The sequence below is a fragment of the Musca autumnalis genome, unplaced genomic scaffold (assembly GCF_047663935.1).
Source record: "Musca autumnalis isolate F117 unplaced genomic scaffold, ASM4766393v1 scaffold_2, whole genome shotgun sequence".
NCBI classification, from domain to species: domain Eukaryota; kingdom Metazoa; phylum Arthropoda; class Insecta; order Diptera; family Muscidae; genus Musca; species Musca autumnalis.
In genome coordinates this window covers 110,586,262-110,613,710 of record NW_027411755.1, presented here as the reverse complement: position 1 = coordinate 110,613,710, position 27,449 = coordinate 110,586,262, and the positions used below count along the sequence as shown (strand labels likewise).

General features: G+C 34.6%; 2 protein-coding genes across 2 annotated transcripts in view; one reads left to right on the top strand and one right to left on the bottom strand.

The window, feature by feature from the left end:
- LOC141394440 (uncharacterized) overlaps positions 1-27,449 on the bottom strand; it is a 326,009-nt gene that overhangs the window by 88,849 nt on the left and 209,711 nt on the right. The window lies entirely within an intron of this gene.
- Positions 638-27,449, top strand: AstC (Allatostatin C). Its single transcript, XM_073968770.1, has 4 exons — positions 638-758; positions 26,242-26,355; positions 26,421-26,557; positions 26,617-27,449. The coding sequence occupies exons 2-4, from the start codon at positions 26,251-26,253 to the stop codon at positions 26,726-26,728; spliced, it is 354 nt and encodes a 117-aa protein (XP_073824871.1). The 5' UTR covers positions 638-758; positions 26,242-26,250; the 3' UTR covers positions 26,729-27,449.

The window sequence follows — 27,449 nt, the reverse complement described above, 5'->3', positions numbered from 1 at the left end:
CCCCAATGGGTGCATCGCGATTCTGATTCCTGGGATTGTACTGAGAAAAAAAGCAAAAGAGCATATGTCTACGGTGAAAATCGAGCTTCCCGAGAGTTGAAGTTTTTTTAGACTTGAAGTTTTGGATATTTTGGCATATATTAGCCAAACCATTGAGATTTTCGATCCAACACTAAAAAGTCAAGGCAATAGTTAATAACTCTCTAGTACATCGCAAAAGCATAGGAACGCTCCTTCAGGTAGTTTTGGCCTCGAGACAGATCACATTTTTCGGAAAATATCGATTATGACTTACTTTATAAGTTCTAAACACCCATCTCTGTTACCATTAAAAAACTGTTTTATTTCTGTTTATGATTTTGTTACAATTCCATAATATACACATACATACGTATATTCGCATATTTTCATCCTACATCGTAACACACTAGATATAGTCCTTCAACGAAACACCTAACGAATGAAAATACATCAACATGTTTATGTATGGTGGTTTGTTTGTGTTTTGTTACATACATACATATTTAATGTTGCTGTTGGTAATGCCGCCGATGTTGTTAGCTGTTTTTTTTTATTTTGCTTTGCCGACTTCATGGGCCAAAGTTTGTATAAAAAGCAGTGGCCACTTGTGAATGATGCCAAGTTAACAATTCAATTTCTAAGTGTTTACATCAACAGTCCAGTGTTAGAATAGAATCCGTTTGATATCAAAAGGACATTTAGTCTCTCGTATTAAAACAAAAAACACACACCAAAAAGTACGTATCACAGTGATTTCGGTTATAAGTGACAATTTTAAAAGTGAACATATTTTATAACCCGAATTTAAAATTATTTCACAAAACCAGCGGTTTCTGAAGCTTTCAGCAAAATATTGTGAAAACAGCCAAACATTAGTTAATAGCTCAGAAATTTTATAAATTTCTTGTATGTGTTAAATAAAACAAGTTTTTGTCTGTGTGTCTACGATTGCCGAATATATTTGAATTTTAATATCCTTAAGGACAAAACAAAAATAGTAATTATTTATATATGGGAGGTAAAGTGTCCTGGATACAAAATATGTTAAAGAAATCTTTGGACACTTTTGATATTAAAAAATGTTTAAAATCACGATCACCACTTTACTTTGATTTAATGATCCACCGAGGCAAAATCCTTTTAGGCAAAAAATAAAATTATTACTTTGAGGAAAATTAAATTATATACGAACAAATTAATAAATGGAATGTTAGGGATTGTTTTTTAAAGTTTACATGTGTAGATTTTTTAGAAGATTGTGCTAAAACCCTGCCCGACCTTGTGGTATGTAACTTGTAAAATTTCTTGACATGAATGCAACAAGTGTTTTGTTTGACATTTCTTCAGCAATGAGAGAAGTTATTTCGTTTCTTGTGTAATGTTTTCGTTGACTTTAGTTTTGAATTGTCTGAATATATTATTATGTAGTAAAAATTAATTTTTTGGCATTTTTACAATTTTCCTTAAAAGTTTTACAAGTTTTTGTTTAGGAGAACAGAAAGAGAGAATATTATATTTCGAACAACCCATACTTTTTTTTTAAAATCGGTTAACAAATGGTTAAGTGATAGTGGTTGATTTGATTTTTATACCTCAGCTCTCAGATATACCCTCAGCATTTGACATAAAGTAAAGAGAGAAAAGAGAACTATCCGAAATATGGTCTAAAGTGTATCCACGAATAATCTCAATCTCGATCGGGTTTTATGCCTAAATATTTGAACTTTTGCGAGGATGTACCGGAAGAAGTGGACCGATATAGTCCATCTTTGAATTTGACGTAAGTTAGGAAGAACGATTAAGATGTGCAAAAATTGGACCAAATCGAGGACTCGCTTTAAGACCCATTGTTGGTGGCCGTTTTTACAGCTTTAGGGTAATTATTTCAGTCAGTATGGACTAATCCCCGATAAAAATTATAAATAGAATTAAAATAATATAGAAAATATGAAACATTTTATTAGTTTATTTTCTTTCTGCTGACAACAGGATCTAGAGATTAAACACTTTTAATTGTTATTAGGAAATGCATAAACTTCCGTATTCCGAAGGAATTTCCGAAGGAATCGTAATCATCATCAACATCAAAATACAAAAATACAAATATTAATTTAATTAATTTCTCGATAGAATCGTGCTTAATGACCAATGATGCAAGTGAAAAGGGAAAGCCGAAGATTCGAACCCACACAACCACTACTATGTGACATGTTTCGCCTTTGGTAGACACTCCTCAGACATATCGGCTGTTGAGCGGCTTCATCATTGTAGGGCTTTCATGAAAAACGCTTAGCGTAATCTTTGAAAGTTATGAGTTTGGCTCTGAATGCTGACACGCCGTGGCAACATCCCAGCCTGGCTCAAGCTGATTTTATTTTTTATTTGAACATTTTGCCTATTAGGGCGAAGATAATTTTTAATATTAATTTAATGCATTTGAAAGCTCGATTCTATCGGGAAATTAATTAAATTAATATTAAAAATGATCTTCGCCAAAATAGGCAAAATTTTCAAACAAATTTTTCTTTTTCATAGAAAGAAACCGTAACATTTACCCCACGATACACAGTGGTCCCACTTGTATGGAAAAGAGTGCCAAAAATAGTTCTAATCGAGCTACCGCCTCCAAATTTTAACCATAGGCTTATAACAAGCCAAAAAGATCGAAAACCATTTTTAGTGGATGTAGGTCCACATTTGGGTATAGCTCCCATAGAAAGGTACCGCCCTATTTGTGGTATGTTGACGATTTTGGCCAAATTAACCAAATGATTTGGATGTTATTTCGCATTTTGAGTTCTGAGTGAATAAACTACCTCCTTGCAAAAAATATTCAATATAGGTCCACGTTTAGGTATAGCCGCCATATAAATGTACCCTCAGATTTTCGGTATTTTCACAATTTTAGCGAAATTTTCCAACTGATTTGGCTGTAATTTGGCATTTTGAGTTCTGAGTGAACCAAATACCTCTATGCCAAAAATGGTCAATATGGGTCTACGTTTATGTACAGCCCCCATATAAACGTACCTCCCGATTTTCGGAATTTTGACGATTTTACGGGCGTGGTATAAGAGGTATAACATAGCGGGTGGCAGATGGGGGCAGCTGGACTTTTTTTTAGTCGTAATCTAGAGACTTTTCCCTGCATTCTAAAAAAAAATTCGAAACTCACAAATGCTCACAACATTAGTAAAACTCAACCTAAATTAATAGTAATTATATTAAAAATAGCAGAAAAAGTCATTTATTAAGAATTTATTTTTAATGAAGATAGAAAACGAATTATGAATTTGTTTTTTCGTAAAAATATTGCCAATGCCATCGCCTATAAGTTTCATTTTGAAAATGGCACATTTACCTCTCCAATTTTTTATCATTTTACTCATAACCTACGAATGCTTTGCGGATGTATTTTTCGTTTTTAAGGGCTCATATACAAATCACAACTTCTTCGACTTAACTTGGCGTGTAACCGCTGTTAATTTACAAAAATAAGGCTGGATGTTAAAAATTTGATAAGTTGAGAGAATATTTATTTCAATCGCAATAAAATTTGTCGCCATCAATTTTTCGATTTTTGTCCACCGGCGGATCCACTGTGCGATAGGAAAATAGTGGGAGAGGATGAGCTAATATAAGTACATAGTATTTTTTAATATTGTATTGAAGGTCAATTGTAATGTACGATGAAATTTAAAATATATGTTGAAATGCAGAGTTATATTTAAATGATTTGTTTCTTGTTATGTTTTCTCCAAAAATTAAGAAGATTTCAATTGCTGCATGACAGAGTGTACCGTGAAGTGAAGAAGCAAAATATTACTGAATATCGTTCGATTTTTTCAAAAAGATTTCATTTCACCAGTATAGGGATTTTCCAATTCATTTTGCCGTTACCGATAAAAATTAAAACGCTTTTAATTTCGGTCTATCTCGTTTCCTTTTGCATGTTACATACAAATGCACAAGGACTTAATACACTTAATACACCTTACCATAATGTTATGTATGGTATAAAAACCTAGTGTAATCCTTCATCGATGATGTTTTTGAACTACGACTAGTCACCAGGACTAAATAGCATATTAATTTAAGCAATTTAATTTATATAATCATACATCAATAAGGTGTTTTACGAATTTTGCCTAGAAAATCGATCGATTAGATCATGTGGTTTAAACCTGCTTAGAGTTCGGCGCATATTTTCATTATTGAGAATAGATGGAATTAATTCGTTCGGATGGGCATCTAGTTTTCTATGGAGCTTTTCAGCTAGACGTGTAATTTCTTCTTTGATTCTTTGGTCTCGTTGAAGATCGCTGTTTCTGATATACCACGGCGCATTAACAATATTTCGAAGAACTTCGTTTTGGAACACTTGGATTTGACAGGCATGTCACAGAAACGAATTCCGATCGAAAGTGGGATTGGATTTTTTGGAAACATTTCAATTTAAAAAACTCAAAAACACATAAAAATAATCAAAATATTGTTTAATTAATTTAATTTCATATTTTTTTTTTATCATTTTGTTTAAAAAATTCGCAAATTTCCATTATCTCTCAATTGACGAAACCAATTAATAACAAAGTATTGCCACATAATTTTTTCGTGTAAGCCTCTTGTAAAAACTAAACAATCTGGCATTACGAATGATAAAGCAAAGCCAAAAGAAAACAAAATAAGAAAGAACTCTAACCAGGTACTTTTCAATGTTATCTTGATTAATTTGCGCCCAATTACAGAAACAATAGACAAATTTAAATTCCAATAAAAATTAACTTTCTTTTCGCACAAAAAAACTTTCTTTAAACAGAATATTTTCTCAATTCCCACTTCCACAGTGTTTTCTAATCATATCGCTCATTTACTCAAAGAGTGACACATTTGAAAAAATCCACTTTCGAGAAAAAACGCGTTTTAAGTTGGCGAATGAAATTAGACTTCCCCAACTAAAAATATTGTTGCACCCAAACTAAAATAACTACTTGGACCATATTTTGCAAACGGCTAGCCAGATATCCGTGTTAAATTTGTGTGCAAGATCAAGCATGATTTGAAAAGTTTCAGTGCTTCATAAACTTAAAAAAAAACATTTGTGTTGAATTATACGAAACTCGTAGTAAATGAGCTGAAACTCGTTGAGTTTTAAAGATATCAGTATGAAAATTTGACACAAGATAAATTAGAAATCGTAGAAAAAATAGAAACTGCTAACTCATTTCGATATGTCACTCTTTGAGTAAATGAGCGATATGGGTTTGTTTTGATTCTTTTGATTCCCCTAATGTTGCCATATTTATACTAAACTAGCGGACCCGGCGAACTTCGTCTCGCTATTAAGGAATAAAATTTCATACAAAAACTCAATTTTCGATTTTTCCAATTTTCCGACTCTTCCAGAGGGATTTTCCAAAATTTTCTTCCGCAAAGACCTTCTCCTCGAAAATGCGAATAACTGACAAAAAAATTTACAGAAATCGGCCTAGCCGTTCTCATTTTATGAATTACTGTACATTTTTTACACCATTTATATATAGATAAGAAGATTTTCAAAATTCACCAAATCGATCGAAATCTGAAGAAGCTAATACAAAAACGATCGAAATGAAATTAAGGAATTGAAACCATTCCGATCGGTATCTGTGACACGCCTGATAACATTACTTCTGGCACATCTCTAAATTTGGATTCCATATAACTACACTGGTTTGGGTATCTGGTTATATAAGTATTTTATTTTCCACTGATGTTTTGGAGTTGTTTTACTATCAGCCAACGTAACTTCGCATATTGGATTGCTGACGATGTTGTTGTTTGTGAAATAAATGACACGTAGATTTTGGCCATTGAGTGATACTTTCCACTTTTTTGTCCCTGATATTATTTCATTTAGAGAGCATTGTAGTTTTTGTGAAGAAGCCTCTACGTTTTTTCACTAGAAAGTTCGGAACACGCATTCGTTAAAAGTTGGCAGATCCATAGTAAACAATAAATACAGCATCGGACAGAGTATACTACCCTGTGGAACCCTAGACATTACAGCATTGAATGCTTGCGATATATCCAGAAAGATGGCACAGGATATTTTCTTATGTTTCAACGCGTCATCGATAGTATGGTTGACTCTATGAAATTGATGTATAGTGGAGTGGAATTTGAGAAAACCCAACTGATGATTGAGAATAAGATTTCTCTGTTCAATGATGTTTATAACCTTTTGCAAATCAATTTCTCAAAAACTTTATCAAGAATGGGGAGAAGAGATATTGGTCTGTATGATTTCACTTTTCAAGGTGGTTTTCCCGGATTAGGTGTAATTATGTTACCTAATCCGGGAAAACTAACTTCTGATGTTTTCCAGTATATCGGAATGTATTAGATTATGTGTGTTTACTTCTTATTTTTAAAGTAGGACCAGCTTAATTACAGATTTTTTTTGTTTTCAAATCTTAAAAACAACAAGTTTTTAAAGTGGGTTTAGTTAATTTGATTTACTTTACAACAAATCTGTGATTAAGCTGGTCTTACTTTAAAAATAAGAAGATGTTGGATAAATTTTCTAAGCCAGTAGTAGGAAGAGCCTTCAGTAACATAGGTGTTATGAGATCATGTACTGGCGATTTTTTATATTTGGATGACTTATTTGGAAAAAGTCGGAACTAAATTTTTCTTCTTCATAATGGTTCAGAGTTGTTTTTATTATTTATTGATGCTGTGCGTGAACTGATAAAGCATCCTTGATATAAAGAGACATCCTTGGGCATTTCTTCCACCAGCATACATTCGATATTACATGAACATCTGTCACTAAAAAAGTTTTGTTCTCGTTGGATCCAACACAAGTTGACAATCGCTCAACAAAAAGGCTCTTGTCAATTGGTGCAAAGAAATTTTGAAAAAATACGATAGCATTGCTTTGAAAGACGCTTCTAAGATCCTTACAGGTGACGAATTATGGATACATGCATACGAGCCCGAAACAAAGGCAGCCATCGACCGTGTGGGTCTTCGAAGGCGAGCCAAATCCAACGAAATTTATTCATAAAAGAAGCCCTTCGAAGCAAATGGTAGCCTGCTCTTGGTCAATTTTGAGTAGTACGCCACAATTTGTTAGACTGAAGTCTTCGGAGAAATTCGAAAAACGAACAAGGGCAGACGACTCATTGTGCACCATGACAAGGCAAGCTCTCACACATCGATTCAAACCAGCTACAGTCAAATCGTATTTTTTTTTGGAACGCTGGATGAGCTTATTGCCAAGAGATAGACGACTAAGTCTATCCACTAAAAAACCAAAATGCCAAAGTAGAAATAATTCGGTTGGGAAATGCAATTAAAACCATAAAAATTCTTTATATCAAGTTAATTATACTTTTTGTGTAAAACATTTCCCATTTTGTTAAATTTAACGGGACGTACATATTAATAGTGTATGACATTTTTAGTTAAGTGATAACAATGAACATGCATACATACCATTCGTATGTATGTACGAACAAGTGCAACAATTTTATGACGGCAATAAATATTGTTCAAGTGTTAATTAGAAATTTGATCGGTATGATATAGATACATATGTATGTATGTATATTAACTGCTCTAAACAGCTAATAAACGGTATTAGTTAAAATATGTATTTAAGAGCGAATGAAATAATTTTATGCCCACCCAACAAACATATCGACACCGTTAAAGTTTTTCCTACTATTATTTTTGGTAAAAATATTAGCATATCCTGACTATAAGCTTTCATAAATAAATGGTTATAATTTTGTTTATAACATTTTATTTTTCTGAATTTACAAAATGTTTAAAAAGTGGCGAAGCTGTCCCATGGTCTATATGGGACATTCACCAACGGACTCGAATACTATAAATTACTATACTTCTTCCTTTAATATCAACATTAGGCAAAAAAGGAACATGTTTTCTATTGAATAATCAAAAATGATTCTAAAATTCACAAAAATAAACAGATTCTAGCACTTAATTAAAGTAGGTACCTGGAATTTAGGTACAAAAATCATAATATTACGAAAATCAGATACGTTTAAAATAATATTCGATTTTAATTTCATATTATAGTGCGGCATATCTATGGCATAAGGAATTTGTGTTAAACCTGTCAAATTTCTCACATTTACCCACCACACCCCTATCAAGGCGTAGGCGCCCCATCCCCTACAGATTTCATAATATGAATATATTGACATTTGTAATGACTTTTTTCATGCAAATTATTGGGATTTCTATATTTCAGTAGTTGTCTTATATTTTTGATATCACAAAAGAAGATAACGCAAAATATACCTACCACGATTTTTTCCAATACCCTAAAAAGCACAACACCGCGTGCATCCACAATAATATCTATGACACAAATGACAGCTTTTGGAAAATTATAGATCTTCGTTTAGCTCACAATTTTCCCTTTAACGGAGCTTTTCAAGCACTTGTAGTTTTCGAAAAAATCAGGGTTGTCGTAGGCGCCCCAGTGGCGAAGCCGCCCATGTTACCATATACAGTTTTATTATACCATTCGAGGTTCCTTGCGGACACAACACCTTTCCATTGAAAATTGTCAATATACTCGTAGGTCCATGCTTTGATGTATCCCTCATATAATGGTACCTTCCGATTTAAGGTATTTTGAGAATTTTAGCTATTTTTGACCGAACTACCTGTTGAGGTTCCCAGTGGTCACAAAACTTCTCCCCTAACAATTGTCAACATATCGCTCATTTACTTAAAGAGTGGCATAACTCAAAAATATATTTTCGGAGTTAGCAATTTCTATTTTTTTCCACTACTTCTACTTACTTACTTAGCTGGCCCATTACAGAACATTTGTTCTATAGGCCGAACTAAGAAAAGATCTCCAATTCTCTCTATTTGTTGCTTCGCTTTCTGGAATACCGCCCCTTTTCATCTCATCATCCACTTGTTTGCGCCATCTATTCCTTGGCCTGCCAATTCTGCGTGCACCACCAAGCGGTCCGTGTTTATATACCTTTTTAGCGGGGTCATCATCGCTCATTCTTATGATATGGCCCAGCCAACGCAATCGCTGCATCTCGATACGTTTAACAATATTGATGTGGTTGTACAGCAGATACAACTCGTGGTTCATGCGACGTCGATATTCACCGTCAACGCAGATTGGTCCGCAGATCTTTCGAAGAATTTTTCTCTCAAACACACCAAGCACTGCCATGTCTGCTTGCGCAAGTACCCAGGCTTCGGAGCCATACATCAGCACGGGTAGTATCAGTGTTTTGTAGAGCGTTGTTTTTGTTTGTCGAGATGTGGCTTTGTTTTTAAACTGCTTACTTAAACCAAAGTAGCATCTTCTGGGATTGGGACTGTGGTATCTTCGTCGTCTGCGCTGCTATTGGATACCAACAGATTTGAAAAATATTCTTTCCATATCCTGAGTACACTATCTGTATCAGTTACCAAATTACCTTGCTGGTCTCTACAGGAGGATGTGCCTGTACCAAAGCCATCAGTTCGATGCTTGACTCTTTGGTAGAATTTTCGGACTTCATTGTGGCTCCTGTACATCTCGATTTTTTCACACTCCCGCTTTTCCATCTCTCTCTTTTTCCTGCGGAAAAAACGTTTCTCCTCTCTCCTTTTCTCCCTGTATTTCTCTCGTGCGCTACGCGTTGCTACGGATTGTTAAGTAGCCCTATATGCCGCATTTTTCTCTTCGGTGGCAGCACGACACTCCTGATCATACCATGGATTCCTTGGTGGAGGTCTCTGGTATCCAAGTATGGATTTTGCGGCTGTTTGCATGGAGTGGACAATGCTTTGCCATTGCTCTGAAATGTTATCGGGATGAGGAGTGCTTTGATCAAGCAATTGGGCTAGTTGAGTGGAATATGCTGTGGCTATCTGTTGTGATTGCAGCTTACCGATGTCTAACTTTCGTGTTGTGTCTGTTCGAACTTTGTTTGCTACGTTTAAGCGGGTGCGTACCTTTGCTGCAACAAGGTAGTGATCCGAATCAATGTTTGCGCCTCGGAACGATCGTACATCCAACACGCTCGATGAATGTCTTCCATCTATCACAACATGATCAATTTAGTTTCTTGTTTTCTGATCTGGAGACAGCCAGGTGCCCTTATGAATATCGATTAAATCTGGTACTTCTAACTACCATGTTTTTTGCAGCTGCAAAGTCTATCAGCCTCATACCATTGTCAGATGTTTCACTGTGGAGGATGAATTTCCCGACAGTTGGGCCAAAGATATTCTCCTTTCCAATTTTGGCATTAAAATCGCCTAGAATGATTTTAATGTCATGGGCAGGGCAACTGTCATATGTTTCTTCTAAGCGCTCGTAAAATATATCTTTGGTCTGTTCGTCCTTTTCTTCAGTGGGAGCATGAGCGCAAATAAAGCTGATGTTGAAGAATTTAGCTTTTATTCGAATTGCAGCAAGTCTTTCATTCACTGGAGTGAAGCTGGATACCAGATGCTTTAGTCTCCGACCAACTACAAATCCGCAACCAAACTCATGCTTTACGTCATGGCAGCTATAATACAGTGCGTCACCTTTAGGTGTTGTTGTGACGCCTTTCCCAATCCAACGTATTTCCTGTATGGCAGTAATATCGGCCTTGTACTTTTCAAGTGCGTCTGCCAATGCGAAGACTGCACCTTCTCTATAAAGACTGCGAACATTCCAGGTGCAGATTCGCAGATCATGGTCCCTAAAACGTTTGCGGGGTTCGTCAAATTAGAGAGGGTTGTTTTTCTTTTCTTTCGTTTTTTCATAGTATGCTGTTTTTTCTAGGGGAGGGTTACTAACCCGACGCCCAAACCCAAGATTTTAACGTACTTATGGGAGAACGCGCGGCACATGTTAGCTCACTACCATTAACGGGTGTTAAAGGCAGTTCCCCAGGTGACACCACGGGGAGGTCAGTGTCCACTTGAGATGAAAGAGGGACCAAGATAAATCCTGGGCTTTGCCATGTTAAAACCGGTCAGGACCGTTGCTTGGTATCTTCCATCCCCTACGTCACCCACTACTTCTAATTTACTTTGTGTACAATTTGCATGCTCATATCTCTTAAACTTAACGAGTTACAGCTCATTTACTATGGGTTTGGCTTAATTCAACAAAAAAGTTTTTTGAGTTTATGAAGCACTAAAACACTTCAAATTATGCTTGATCTTGCACAGCAATTTAGCACTGATATCTGGCTAGCTGTTTGCAAATTATGGTCCAAGTAGTTATTTTATTTTTTGTGTAATAATATTTTTATTTTGGGAAGTCAAATTTTAATTTCCAACTTAAAATGCGTTTTGCTCAAAACTGGAATTGGCGATGTGTCCCTCTTTGAGTAAATGTAGTAGGTCCATGTGTTGGTATAGCGTCTATCACCAGTGTTTTGACCGAATAATATGTAATTTAACATTTGATGTTCCCAGTGGTCACAAAACGTCTCCACCAAAAATTTTCAACATAGGTCCATGTTTTGGAATAGCACCTATATGACGGTACCACCCGATTTCAGGTATTTTGAGGAATTTAGCTACATTTGTTGACTGAAGAATCTGCTATTTGACATTTGAGGTTCCCAGTGTTCACAAAACTTCCCCACGAAAAAATTAACTAAGAATTTATGGTAGTGGGTATAAGAATTTCGGACCGGCCGAACTTAATTCTTTTTTACTTGTTCTATTTGACATTGTACTATAATAAACACAAAAATATGGATAATTCATTTCTTACTATCTGAGCTGGATCCTTTTACCCTGTTTATGTTCCAAACGTGGTGGTTATCGCGATGCGTTGACTAGATACATACATACATATGTTGTTTTGTGTATAGCGTGCCATTACTTTTCTTGCATATCGTCTTACATTTAGTTAGTATATTTGGGTCGTCCCACTGGTCACGTCGGTGCTTCTTACACATACCCGTACACGACATACCTAACTAGAATACTGTGCCAAGACGTCAAGTCCCGAGAAACATTTACACACACTTTAAATTATTTCGTTTTACGAGATCCTAAATATAAATGAAGTTCATTTACATTGCAGATAACGTAAAATAAGAGTCAGCAACATTCGCAGTTATACGTAATATTTTATTTAGAAAAAAATAAGAGTTGTCCTTTAACGTCTAACTTACTGGCTGATGAAGTAGATTCTGTAGATGGTTTTCGATTTCCTTCCCATACCCCATCATGTTGCGGATCATGGTGTGTACGCGATCCCGACGAAAAGGGAGGTCTCCCCCTCGGTCGGCAGGGGTGGGAAAGTGTGGCGTGAGAATGTTCGAAAAAAAGAAAATATATATACATATATATAATATATAATATATAATATATAATATATAATATATAATATATAATATATAATATATAATATATAATATATAATATATAATATATAATATATAATATATAATATATAATATATAATATATAATATATAATATATAATATATAATATATAATATATAATATATAATATATAATATATAATATATAATACATGTTTTTGATTTTTTGTAGTTTCTCTTCATTTTGAAAATTAGTTAAAAATCGTTGAAAACTTCATAATGTTTCTTAAATCAAATTACTAATAAAAAATTCATAAATTGTTTAAGTCTGGAGTATTCCCCCATTGGCTTAACTTCATTATTACTTTCTATTACAGAGAGTAATGTTTACAAAACGCACTGACAGCCTGCAAAATTTACTGATCGCTGCCAATATCACGATTTCATCCCGGCGAAGGGAATTATCAATTCGTCGGTGTCATGCTAAAGTTTTCCATACGCCATTTGCCCGTTTTGAGATAATCGCATTTTAATGTTTTGCGTCACAACTGCGTGGGGCTGACCTTAGAAATTAATTATATATTTGACTTGAATTATTAATAATAGGATATAGAAAATATTTACAAAAATATAAAGGAATATGTCTTTGAATATAAATCTTATAGATAATTTTTTAAAAATAGAATTTTTGTCGATTTGTTGCATATCCATATTATTTTTGAAATGTGTTTTTAAACTTGTAAGTTTTTATAATATTAATTTCATAACTGAAGCTTTCGCGTCGAAGCGTGGATATCTCGGAAACTAGAGCAGATATGAGAAAGCCGCCAAAAATTCAGAAAGATAAACCGGAAAACCTTTGAAACCACCTGTATCTCAGAAAGTTAAAAATGGCGTATGAAACACATAAGCATGATACCGACGAATTGGCTTTTCAGTTTTTGAAATAATGATTTTTCTAGTGAAAACCTAAACTCTTTAAGCATCGAGTATTCTCATGTTAATAAGAATGATGTTCTCTTCTCGGCAAATACATAAATGATAATTTAAAAATGAAAGATACATATTTTTGATTTAATTTTAAATTGTGATTATCTTATATCCGTTGGAGGAATTTCTCTGCAAGATATTGCAGAAAGTTCACTTTTACATATTATTCATTCAAGTGTAAATCAACCAATGAACATTTGCAATTTCAATGAAATATTTGATGAAATATCAATAATCATTATCCAAAATTCCCAATGGTTGTGTTCGTTCCATTGTGTCATGTCATCATGTCGTCATGTGATAGCAACATGTTGCTTGCCTCTTGTCGCAACACGTTCAAATGTATGTTGTGATTGTGATTAATTGCTGTGACATCAACCGTTGTCGAAAGTAGTTGGTGGGGACTGAGTGCATTATCAAACACAGCATAAATCCTAAATCAAATTTCTTTTCACACCCAAAATCAACAGTTTCCTCTAATGACGACATCTCTGTTAACAACTTAAAACAACATGAAGTATATCATGTCTTATTTTTTTCTCATTTTAGAAGTCGTATTAGATTTCCTTTCTTATTTGATGGACATTTTCGCGTCAGTGTTCAGTTTTTGTGGTCGGTGAGGATAACTAAACAAAAACAAAACAAAGGCATATCTAAGCCTTGTGGCTACTTATTTTCTTTATAATGAAACAAAGACGAAGCGAAAGAATAAATGGTGATGGTCAAGTATTTCTTCCATCATCCCCATGATTCCATTGTATGTTCGTTCCAGTAGTGGGATAAAGCGCCACTTAATGTAGTTCAGTGTTCGGCATATTGAAAGTGTCCAATTTCACCTGTTGGCTATATTGATGAAATGTAATACAAAATTGAAACACATTTCGCCAATGCAATTTATTTTTAAATCCCATTGGTGAGACGTGTGGGTATTCCGCATAGCCTTAAAGGATATTAACCGAATGCATTTTGTAGAAAGAAAAAATTGTTCTCTATGTAACAACAGGTGGCATAAATAACGTGACTTTTTCACTAATATGTATGTTTACTAATTGCATAGACATCCGGTTCATCTCAATAGAACCAACCAATATTTGCCTAGAAATACCGTTTTATCTGACGATAGGAGAGGAATTGTAAATTATATTTTTGTGGACATGTAGAGTATGTAGTAGCCGATATTTTCAATAACTAACATGTTTCACATATGCGTTATAACGGTACTTTTTACTCGCCTTATGAAAAAATGTCAAAATATTAGCATGTTTTAATGGTTCACCAGGATAGAACCACCCTAAGAATTTACACAAATCCTTTGTCAGATGCGGTTTTACAAAAAACTGTTTATAATTATAAACAAAGGCCGTGAGTGTTTATTGGCAACAAATATTGTGCAAAAAATTTGTATTAGGGTCTTGGAATTTAATGAAAATCGATGCTTAAAGCTCCAAAAATATTCATATGAAGAAATCGGTTGAAACAATTTATAAAGTCAAAATTCTATACAGATTTTGAAGAATACATTAAAGTTACAAGAAAAGGCACATTTGATAGGTTTATGAGTCCGAAACAGAGGAAATATGGTAAAGATAACTCAAATTTCTACCTTTCCAATCCAAAAATTGGTATTTTATCTCAGGAAAGTGTACGCAAATCGATGGGTTCCACCCAGTTTTGTTGGCTGTGGTCATCTACAGATCCAAGAAATAAAGAAAATTTGGGAAAACACTCGTGGTGCATGCACACTAGGTTTCTGACATTTTTTCAACCTCGTATCCCTGTATCATGTTTTGAGGAGTTTTTATCTAAGATTATATAAAAACTTAATTACAAAGCGAATCGATAAAAAAGCTTCCCGCCCAAAATGATTTTAAATTTGTTATTTATCCAAAGTGGTCAATTCAAGTAGGGGTAAGTAGGGGTTCGATTATGGATAGCAACTCAACTGTAGTTGCATTGCCAGAATAGAATATCATACAATTAAAGTAAGTGAAATAACAGATTTGTTTGTCAAATTCATCAAATATCAGTCTTTTGAATTATCAATTAATTAATTAAAGCTATTAATTTAATTATAAAAAGTACGAATTTCAATACGGAAATGGAAACTTCTATTATTAAATTTGCTATCCATAATCGACCCATAGAATGAACTCATTCTGACAACAGGAAATCATTTTTGAGAAAAAAGTTAAACAAGTCATAACCCTAATGCATATCCGCCTTGCACGCTGTATGTCTATGTTCGATTCCCAGGGCAGGAAACATCAAATTTTCAACGGTGGCAAAATAACCCTCAGTGTTTTGTTGGCTACATTTCCTGAGTATTTCAGCCGTATAAAACTTCTCAACTCGGACTCGGCTGTAAACAATAGGTTTCATGTCATTGAGCTAATGTGAATCGGGGTGCACTCATTGATTTGAAAGAATATTCCTTGTCCCTTCCGGCATGTTTGTGGAACAATTATTATTATATTATGATTAGTGTATGAGCCCTGAAGTTCTTGTTGGCGATAGAACCAGTGAGTTTCGGTACAGTGTGGGCAAGTTAAAGAAGGCATAGGGAATCTTTAATAACATTATGCATTAGAAAGATTAATTTGGTTCATTTTCTATTTTAAATCAAAACAATCTGATGAAGAATACAAAAGTTCAAATATCGCAAGATCAAAATGGTAGTGCCACAACCGGGGTATTTTCACTGGAGGTGGGCAAATCTAGTTCCATATAGTTCCGACACCAATACAATGTTCGTTTTTCTATCCTTCTAAATACTTCCCAGACCTATACAATTAAATAAATAATTTTTCACCGTTCTTTTGTGTTTTTACACGTTTTCAAAGTGTTGATCTTTGGAGTTGATACATAAAAAATCTCGATTTTTATGTAGGAACTAGGTAGTTCCGGTACTACCCAACTCTACTTTTCACCCCATTTGTTCAACCACCATAGCATTAGGGGTAAATATTCGCGACGTAAGTGCTCTGATTTCCGACTATATATCTAGGCAATATCTATAATTTCTACCTGGAGCGCAATCTTGTTTTATACCTTAAAAGGTCATCCGTGTCATCCTAAAAAGTCATTTTCTGGACGCGAGAAGTAAAATTGGAACTCAATATATTCATCAAGTTGTAGACTTCGACAATCTCCTCTACTTCTTGACACACGCCATCTATATAAAGCATAAAGTGAAAGCCAGGAATAAAGTCCTCAAAGCACTAGCTGGTACCTCCTGGAAATATGGGTAGCGACATACAAAACCAGCGGTTTTTCTTGACTCGAGTCTTGACATCCTTCCTGAGAGACACACAATGGAGAAATTTGCAAGCATCCCAGAATAATGTGCTCCGAGTTGCAACGGATTGTATCTAAGTGTTCAGGAATGTCCCGGATCAGCTTCATGAGGAGACCAGGGGGCTGTCAGTCCGACAACATGTTGTGTCTCTTATTCCTTCTGGCATCCATTCTGCCGTGTCATTCCAGCAATCACACTGTGACTGAAGATTCGCCTTCCCGACACATCCATTAGGACTTCAGGTGCTAACGTGAAGGCATCCAAGACGTCATTTCATCGGACGGCAAGCGAATTCCATTAAACTCATACATCATCAGGCGGTCTCTGAAGCCATAAGCGGCTATAGATGCAATAAGCCCTAAATCAACATCCTCTTGCAATTTCGGACAGTGAGCGGCAACTCCGGTCCGAATATAACAATGCTCTCAATTCCTATAGAAAACGTATTGTACAAGGTACCTTAAACAGGTACCCTTCCTTCCTTCAGAGCCCCCACGATACTTCACATAGATTTGAGGTGGCGCATTTCTCCAGCTGCTCATATCCAATCCCATGCACACAAATATATACATACATATATTCCAACAAACATCCCAGAAGGGACAAGAAAGACTTCTCATATCAATGAGAGCCTTCCGATATATATTAGGTCAATAATATGGGACCTACATTTTTTAGGCGAGTCCGAACAGCGTGTCTTACAACTAGTACTCCGAAATGGGAGTGATAAAAAAATCGAGTGTATTCTATTTTTATGCCACTCAAATAATAGCGCATATGCGTTGCTCTTTTTCGAGTGAGAGTAATTTCTTGTTCTATTCGTTATTGTGAGTATTAATTGAATACACAGCTTCAGATGAAATAAAAACAAATACGTTAAAGATTGCGGTTCTTGAAAAGAATTTTGTAAGATCCTCACATGTGACTAATTATAGATACATATATACGTACGAGCCCGAAGCAAAGCTGCAATCGTCCGTGTGGGTCTTCGAAGACGAGTCAAATCCAACGACAGTTGTTCGTGGGAGAAGCACTTCGAAGCAAATGGGCGCCTGTTTCATTGGCAAAACTGGCCATGTGGCGACTATTCCGCTTGAGCAACGTAGGACGATCAATTCCTCTTTGTTTGCCTAAAGTCTTCCGAAAAATTCGTAAAACGAACAAGAGAACACGAATTATTGTGCACCACAACAATGCGGGCATTCTCACATCGATTCAAACCAGCGCGCAGTGGACCCACTTGCATGGAAAGGAGTGCCAAAAATAGTTCTAATCGGGTTACTGCCTTGAAAGATAGAAAAACGTTTTAGTGGATGTAGGTCCACATTTGGGTATAGCCCCCATATAAAGGTACCACCCGATTTTTGATATTTTGACTTCTGATTTTGAATTCTGATTGAACAAAATACCTCCTTGCAAACAATGTTCAATATAAAATAAAGAATTTATTTTTAAAAAGTTAGAAAACGAATATGAAAACATTGCCAATACCATCATCTATCATTTTCATTTTGGAAATTGTAAATTTATGTACCTCCTAAATTTTTTATAATTTTACAAATGCTTTGCGGATGTATTTTAAGATTTTAAGGCACCACATTCAAATCACAACTTCTTCGACTTAACTTGGGATGTTAGCGCTGTAAATTGACAAAAATAATACTGGATGTAAAAGGTTTGTTGTTTTTAGACAAAATTCTAATATTCTTTTCATTCACAATCAAATTTGTCGCCATACATTTTTCAATTTTTGTCCACGGGCGGAAACACCGTGCAGCGCCTTTTTGACAGGACAAAAGTTGGAAATGATGTGTCATTCGCCGTACAGACCTGGCTTGACATTCAATGACTTATTTTTATTTCGCCAGAAGATGCTGTTGAAGCGTTCAAAAACTATGTTTTGTGAAGGTATCTCATTCTGAGTGGAAAAAGTGCTTCAACAATTGGTTTGAGTCCATGCAAAAGTGTATAAATTATTCTGGAGAATACTTGAGAAAACAATAAAGCTATTATGATGATAAATGTTCAACTTTTCGAGTAGCTCTCGTATGATGGTTTGGTTGATTGTATGTTTTGTGCAAAAACTGGTTGCTACTACATCAGCAAAACGGATGCATATGTGAATGTACCCTGCAAACATTTTTTCAAATTTTTAATCGCTTAAAGACAATCTGCGATTAGCGGGGAAGATCAATTTAATCGCGGAAGAGCGCGCCTAATGATAACCTGCGAATCGCCGACATAAAGTAACTGTGTCCGGGAAGCGAATCGCGAGGAAGAATCGCAGATTAATCATCTGGAAGATCTTCAGAAGATCAACATGTAAAGAAAAATTAAAAAAAGAATAGAACAATTGTTTTTTTGTTTCTTTTATTTGTTGTTTAGTTTTCTGCTTTTCTTTGCTGCTTTGTTATGGTTTTTAATTATTCCTTTATGTTGTGGTTATTTGTTATAGGCACTGTGTACTCAGTACTGTTTCCTCAGTCAATATGTTGTCTTTTGGTTAAACTTAGCAAAACCTGGACATGTGTGGTTTGTCAATACTCATAATATTATACGTGCCATTTATATCAAAGTTCTGAAGAAAGTGTATATGAGAATTATATGCAACAAAATCAAACATTTTAGTAACAATCATCTGTTGCTCTTCCAGAAGAGTCTTCTGTGATTCCCAACGGCGATCATTTGAAAAATGTAAGAAAAAAATGTAAACAATCACCCAATGATCGCCGTGGGGAATCACAGAAGATTAATCTAAGCGAACAATCTTCCAAAAATTGAAAAAATGTTGGCAGGGTATGAGTGAAAAACGCAACAACCAACCCAGCTAACAATTTTTTCCGTGGGCTCTGATATCAGATTTTTTCTGAGATTTTCTGAATTTTTTTTAGAAATTTGGCCGATTTCTCTAATATTTTCCTAGAAATTGGACCGATTTTCTATAAGTTTATTTTAAGAATCTCTGCACATTTTCTAAAGAATCTTAAGAATCGTCAATCCGAATTCGTTCCGATTTCTAATGGATTTTCTAAGGGAATTTTTTTCGGTTGATGTCGAAGAGCAAAATTACTGGTCATAAAATTCGCATATACAGTTTTACAATTTTTTTTAATATAAATGCAACATATAATAACTCAGGCTAGTGTTGATAGCTTCAACATACTTCTGCACATTGTTCTACTGTTAATCATAAAATGATAACAACAGGCAAACTCATTAGAAAGTTTGAAATTATAATCTTCCATAAATAGTACATTAAAAGAAAATTGTCTCTGAGTGGGGTTTGTTCAGTACAGTACGACACGTGTTGTGTCAATATCAAAGGCGTCAGCGTCAGAATTGTTTCCGATTTTTTCAGAAAATATGAACTTTTCTCCGAAATTTTCCAGAATTTCCTTCCGAATTCGGACGGATTTTCTTAAGAAAATCTAAATTTTTCATCGAATTTTCCAGAATTTTCCTCCGAATTCGGACCGAATTCTGTCAGAAAATCTAATTTTTTCTCCGAATTTTTCAAGAATTTACTTCCGAATACGCACCGAATTCGTCGCGAAACTCTAATATTTTTTAAGAATTTCCTTAGAAAATTCTTTCCGAATTCGGTGACCACGTCCATACAACTTTCGTACCGAATTCGGTACGAATTCGGAAAAAAATTTTAGCTGGGCAAATGATGTTGTTTGTTTGTTTTTGTTCACGCATAGTGTACGTGAGGGAAAATAGCAAATGCAAATACAACTCAGTGGGATCGCAGAATATACTGTCTTTGAAAAGAAGAGCAGCTCTGTACTACAAACACGCACACTAGAGATCGGCGCGTGTCACGGCCGGGAATCTATACAACAACAACTAGCACTTTAGTGATGACTTTTTATTTAACTCAGTATTAATCACCACTGGCCTCGCGAGCCGTGTCTGTGTGAACACACACAATCTCAATTGTGGTGAGTTTGAACGTTACTCTCTCCACCTATCATCTTCTTTTTTAGGAATGAATTAACGCACACGATATTTATCTAGAGAGGGATAGATAATCTCGTGTGTTTACCCAACACAAACGCAGCGGTTGAATTTGTTGTTGCTGGTGAACACTGATTTAACTCTTTAACATTTCTAACACACACAGGAACACACAAATCGACAAAAAATATTTTTCCGCATGATTTCACTCTTAGAGCCAGGTCAGGCACCATACTTTTCTATTGCATACTTTACGGGGCGTCATTGTGTGAGTGCATGCTTTTTCAATGGGTTGAATTGTGTGTGTGGAGAGAGCAACGTTAAATGAGCGCACACGGGCGCCTATATACACAAAAAAATCTCTCCCTTTTCTTTAAATCAACTCTCGACGAATGTTCGGCAATTTTGTTCCCGAGAGAGAGAGAAACGAATCAAAATTTCCCATTAGAGCATAGCCGACCAAGAAGAGCGAGCGCTTAAATTGTTTATGTGTGGGTAAAATTACACTGGCAGAACAGGGTGATGATTTTCATATTGAGTGTGAAATGAAAAATATATTGTTGGCGCGTTCGCTTTGTATGACTTAAATTAAAAATAATATAAATAACTTCATAATTTGAAAAGTATTTTTCTTCATATGTTAATTTTTTTGAGAGAAAAAACAAATTGTATATAAAAATGATTTTTTAAGACTTTCTAAGCATACATACATTTTTTATTGTTGCATTGCAGACGAGGCATTCTGCGTCATTAAAAATATTAATACAAAACAAAAATCATTTTCAAATTCTTCCCTCCACATATTTGCTGTACAACTGCAAAATCTTTTCTGTGTACCCAAAAATAAACAAATAAAGCGGCATCAACCTGCTTGCATGAAATTCAGTACAAGACTGAAGTAAAAAAATCAAAACATTTGCTCTCTTACTTTGCGTTCGGGTCGCGTGTGTGTGATTTCCCGAAAAACTTCGTAACCAAATCAATACCCACGAACGGGTTTGCATTAGAGCATAGCCGACCAAGAAGAGCGAGCGCTTAAATTGTTTATGTGTGGGTAAAATTACACTGACAGAACAGGGTGATGATTTTCATATTGAGTGTGAAATGAAAAATATATTGTTGGCGCGTTCGCTTTGTATGACTTAAATTAAAAATAATATAAATAACTTCATTATTTGAAAAGTATTTTCTTCATATGTTAATTTTTTTGAGAGAAAAAAAAAATTGTATATAAAAATGATTTTTAAGACTTTCTAAGCATACATACATTTTTTATTGATGCATTGCAGACGAGGCATTCTGCGTCATTAAAAATATTAATACAAAACAAAAAATCATTTTCAAATTCTTCCCTCCACATATTTGCTGTACAATTGCAAAATATTTTCAGTGTACCCAAAAAAAAAAAAAACAAATAAAGCGGTATCAACCTGCTTGCATGACATTCAGTACAAGACTGAAGTAAAAAAATCGAAACATTTGCTCTCTTACTTTGCGTTCGGGTCGCGTGTGTGTGATTTGCCGAAAAACTTCGTAACCATATCAATACCAACGAACGGGTTTGCATTAGAGTATGTGCAGATTACTCGCAACATTTTCGAAAACAAGCGCACGAAAGTGTGCAGAAATTCTTAAACGAAATCTTGCTGAAGATCACTTCAATTTCTGAGGGAAATTTTGAGAATTCCCTACATTTTCTGAACAAACTTTGGAAAACCTCTTAAAAGAATCTAATATCAGAGCGCTCGGCAACAATTGTTTACTGGGTAATTGCCTGACCTGGCCTTAGAGTAAAATCTATTTCGAACATTTTGTCCCCCACTCTTATTTTTCAAAAAGGAGAACTCGCGAGCGATAACCTCTTGTAAAATTCTTACTCTTCGAGTACTCCCACTCGCTAGTATTTTTCACTCTCGAGTAAAATCGAGCAATTTGGAGCTCTAATCAAATTTCTACATGATTGGACAAATGTTACGTAATTGGTATCAAAAGTGATGTGAGTGAGTAATATCAAATTATATTGTGCTTACGCAATACACTTTCGACCTGTACCTTGATTATAATAAAGCTTGGACAGACAGGCGGACATGCATAATTTGGCTCAAAAAGCGATTCTATGCCAATCACGGCGTAGGGTATACACATGTACCGATTTAATTGCCGTTTAGGTAGTTATCTTTCAGGGACTACAAGTCCTTAAGTAATATAAGTTGTTAAAGCAAGCTTAAACTAGTTTCCCTGTATTCAAAAACTGCCATAAAATTACAGGTGTATGTATAGTGCTGAATACGATTTCATATCTTCTCACCAGTCTCATTATCCAGTCTCACAACCAGCTGAAATGTCCCCAAAATGATTTTTTCATGATGATTTTCATCGTCAATTCCACTGATTGTGAACTTCAGTGGTAACCCTTTAAAGGATAGCTTTGCGTGTAATTATTAGAATTTAATGTTATTAGTTAGATGAGCATCATGCATAACTGCAGGTATGCACAATAATCGTTTGTCGTTGATGTTAATTTTTCAACATTGCTACTAGTTTGGAGCAGAGCATGGTAATTACTGATTCTGTACATCAGAGTTAATTTGATTTTAATCCCAAAATCCCACAACTATGTAAATGTTGTCATGTTGACGTCGATGACGTTAATGTTCTTTTTAATGTTGATGTATCTAAATCGAGGAATATGCAATGGCTCAATAAAAATGTGACTGTGTTAGATGATATGATATTTTTGGGTTTATATATTATACTAGTAGACCCCGGTCCGCGTTGCTGGCCCGTCGTAATGAGTTTTAATGACAACTTTTTATCGACTTTACGCTTAAAAATTAAAAAATAGGTATTTTCTACCTCACTTCTTCGGTCTATTGTCAAACCGAGAAGGATTTTTTGTGTCTAACCTTTCTTTTCTCTCACGGACTTTATCGGATTTTTTCGCCAATTTATGCTTTTTAGGATTTATTATCGTCCATGTCCATGTCTTTATCCTAAAGCGATCTAATTTTAAAGGTTAAAAAGTGGTTAAATCGAATTCTCCCGCTTATTGAGACTTATATGTTTTAGCTTTTCATCGCTGATGGACCGTTGAACCTCATCATTCAAGTAAATTTGTAAATATACATATAGTTTTTCTTGATCGGAGGCGCAACCACCGTTGTCTCGAAAACTAATTTGCAACCCGATGCACTCATAAGTTTAACAAATATAGCGATTATAAAATAATAGGCCCCGAAATTCGTCTACAAATATATAGCATTTTGGACCACGGGACATTCCTGAATATTAGGTTCAGTAGTTTTGGAAAAATAATGTTTTGAAAAGAGTGGGCGTGGTCATCAGTTTCAAGATATAACATATTAAAAAAAAAGTAGGCCTGGTCCGGTATCTTGGCTCCAAATATGTACCTAGGGTGCACACAACTTCATTGCCTACCAAAATGTATGGTGACACCGATATAATCATACATTTGGCTTATATACAGCGTTTAACAGAAAGGCATGGGGAAGGTACCCCACCTCTTCCGAAATTCATAATATATACATAACAACGGCAAACATTGAGCTTTTGTCGCAAATTTTATGGAAATCCCTTCAGTAGTATTGGAGTTATGACATATTAAAAAAAACAGGCGTGGTCGGACCTATAGGCCCTAAAGAAGTACCTAGATTGTAGACTAATCCGTAAATTTTTAATCCGATACATGCATAATTTTTGCAAATATAACGTTTTTAAAAAATATCACATAGGGGATGTACCCCGCTCCCTCTGGAATTCAATAAAATATGTAACCTGTTTTCGGGGGGCGTGGTAAACTTTTCTTTCCAAAAAACCTAAGTTGGGTTATGACAGCATTTGATTTTTATTCATAAAGGTAAGGCGTTTTTTTTCAAATATGCCCCCTTCAAAATTCAAGAAAATATGCCCGTACATTCCCTGACATTTTCACGAATATCGGTTCAGTAGTTTTGTAGATGTAACATATTTTAAAAAGTGGGTGTGGTCAAGTCATTGGATCCTTAAAAAGTGGGTAAGATCTTCCGAAATAGATACATTCGTAATTATTGTAAATATAACATTTTTAAAAAAGTAGGGTATAGGGGAAGTACCCCTCCCCTTCCGAAATTCAACTGAATTTGTAGCCTATTTTAAGCGGGCCATCCTTGTACATTCCCTGGCAATTTCAGGAAAATCGGTTCAGTAGTTTTTGTAGAAATGACAAAAATTTAAGATTGAAAAAAGTGGGCGTACATTTTCTTTGCATAAAAAATATCGAAATCGGTCCAGCCGTTCTCAACTGATGCCATGACCAACGAACGACATTTGATTTTTATTTTTAAAGATTTAAAAGTTTAGACAAATCGCGATTTCCTTGAAAATCCATTCAGTAGTTTTGTAGATATAACCTAATTAGAAAGTGAGCGTGGTCGGATCTTAAGTTCCAAAATAAGTACGTAAGGTTGGAGACACAATCGCCATTGACTCGTAAATAAATTCCGAAACCGATACATTCGTATTTGTTGCAAATATTGCATTTTTACAAAAATAGGGCATAGGGGAAGTACCCGCCCGATCCGAAAGTCAAAAAATATGTAGCCTATTTTTATCGGGGACCAACCCTGTACATTCGCTGAAAGTTTCAGGAAAATCGATTCAGTAGTTTCGTAGATATAACATGTTTAAAAAAGTGGGCGTTGTCCAGTCTTAATGCCCCAAATAAGCAAGTAAGGTCGGAGACACAATCGCCATTGACTCGGAAATTAGTTTTCAAAGCGATACATTTGTAATTGTTGCAAATATTGCATTTTTACAAAAATAGGGCATAGGGGAGGTACCCCGCCCGATCCGAAATTCAACCAAATGTGTAGCCTGTTTCAACAGGGGGCCATCACTCTACGTTCCCTGAAAATTTCGGGAAAATCTGTTGAGAAGTTTCGTAGATATAACATATTTATAAAAGTGGGCGGAGAAGTGGGCGTGGCCAATTTTTCTTTCCATAAAAACCTAAACTGGACTATGACTAACATTTCCACAAAAAATTATCCAAATCACTCTAGCCGTTTTCAACTGATTCAATTACCAACAAACGACAATTGAGTTTTATATATAAAGATGGATACATTAAGTATTTAATTTGGTTGGTTATTATTTTGGTTACTATATAAATACTAATGTGTAGCACCTGTGGGACAGTTTTACCATATGGATATGTTACAATCACCAAAGGACACTAAAATAAATTTATTTGTTCAATATTTTATATTAAATTAACATTATACAAAAAAGGATAACCAGAGAAACCGATCCAAAATATTAATTAGATATACATATGTATTGCAAACATATAGGGTATATCAAACATATAAGGAATCTAGGTACAAGAATACATAATATTAATATTAATAACTGCAAGTTTAAAATAATATTCTAAAAATTAAATTATAGTCTGGAATATGAATGAAATAAAAAATAAGATAAGTCTTTTGACATTTGTAATTTTCATACAAACACTTTTGGACATTTAGCGTGAATTTGATTTATTGTATTTTCATAATTAAACTGTAAAAGAAATTTTACTTTTTAATCGACTTTATTGTTAAATTTGGGTTACTTAGTCTTGCCAACACTTATTCACATTATTATTTATTTTCATTTCAGATTATCAAAATGATGAAAATTTCGAAGATGTTTGCCTTATTTGCAATCTTTACAGTTACCGTTTCAATTGCCGTTATTGAAGCCCGGCCACAGAATACCATTGAAACGACTCAGGTAAGTAGTATGAATTTAATTTTACTGATTACAATTTTTGAACTATTTTTATTCCGTTTCAAAAGAACATGAGCTTAGACTCAGCCGACACGGACATTGATGATTTGCGCAGCTTATACTATGATCTTCCCGTTCAGCAAAATGTCTATCCCAATTTGCCACTTGATCGTTTGCAAATGATGATTGCCCAATACCGGCCCACGTAAGAATGATGTTTTGCAAAATTTGAAACTTTGTGACATGCTTTTCAATAAATTTCAGGTCTTATTTGCGTTCACCAATTTCCAATGATGTGTATCGTCTACCCGAAACTAAGCGTCAAGTGAAATACAGGCAGTGTTACTTCAATCCCATCTCTTGCTTCAAAAAGTAAATTTCTCAAAACTTCAAAATGGACCTTGTTGTAATCACTCTGCATTCAAATCATGGGAAGATGTACATTATTATGACAACATAAAAGACAAGAAAACCAATCTTATATTTCATTGTTCATTGTTTTGAATATCCAAATGCCGATACTGCTTTAAAAGTCTTTGCTTAATAGTGGCAGAACTTAGAATATTTATTTCACCATTCAAACCTATTACATTCGTCTAATACACAAGCCTATTTTTATAAAATTAAGCTAATAACAAATGAACTGTTCTTTTTAAAATTTATTTTCAAGCAACGAAATGCCACAATTTCAGAAAATATTTAAATAAACTAAACTAGATTTTATTTGGTATGGTATGCATATGGTGTGTGATACACCCTTCTTCCATTAGTTATCGTCCTACTGTGAATCTGTCATTCATCAGAATGTCAATTGGTTTGTTGTAGGCTGTACGTACATACATATGTTTGTATTTAAATATCGCACATATTGTCCTTACACACACTTATTTATATATTAATAACAAATGTAATAATAAATAACCAAAAATATTTGTACAAAATACTTACATTCAAACATACATGAGATCCCATCATCCAAAGTTATCAACCGAACCAAAACAAAAAAATCTTGTAAATTAAGTCATTCAATGGAATTACGATATAATCATTAATAATAAAATATAAAATAAATGTTTTAAATTTTAATTGAGACTAAA

Excerpts from the sequence above, each read along its gene's own strand:
- AstC (XM_073968770.1), top strand. The coding sequence starts at position 26,251 with ATGATGAAAATTTCGAAGATGTTTGCCTTATTTGCAATCTTTACAGTT. Across the intron at positions 26,356-26,420 it reads ATACCATTGAAACGACTCAG|AACATGAGCTTAGACTCAGC; the intron begins GTAAGTAGTATG and ends CCGTTTCAAAAG. Across the intron at positions 26,558-26,616 it reads ATTGCCCAATACCGGCCCAC|GTCTTATTTGCGTTCACCAA; the intron begins GTAAGAATGATG and ends AATAAATTTCAG.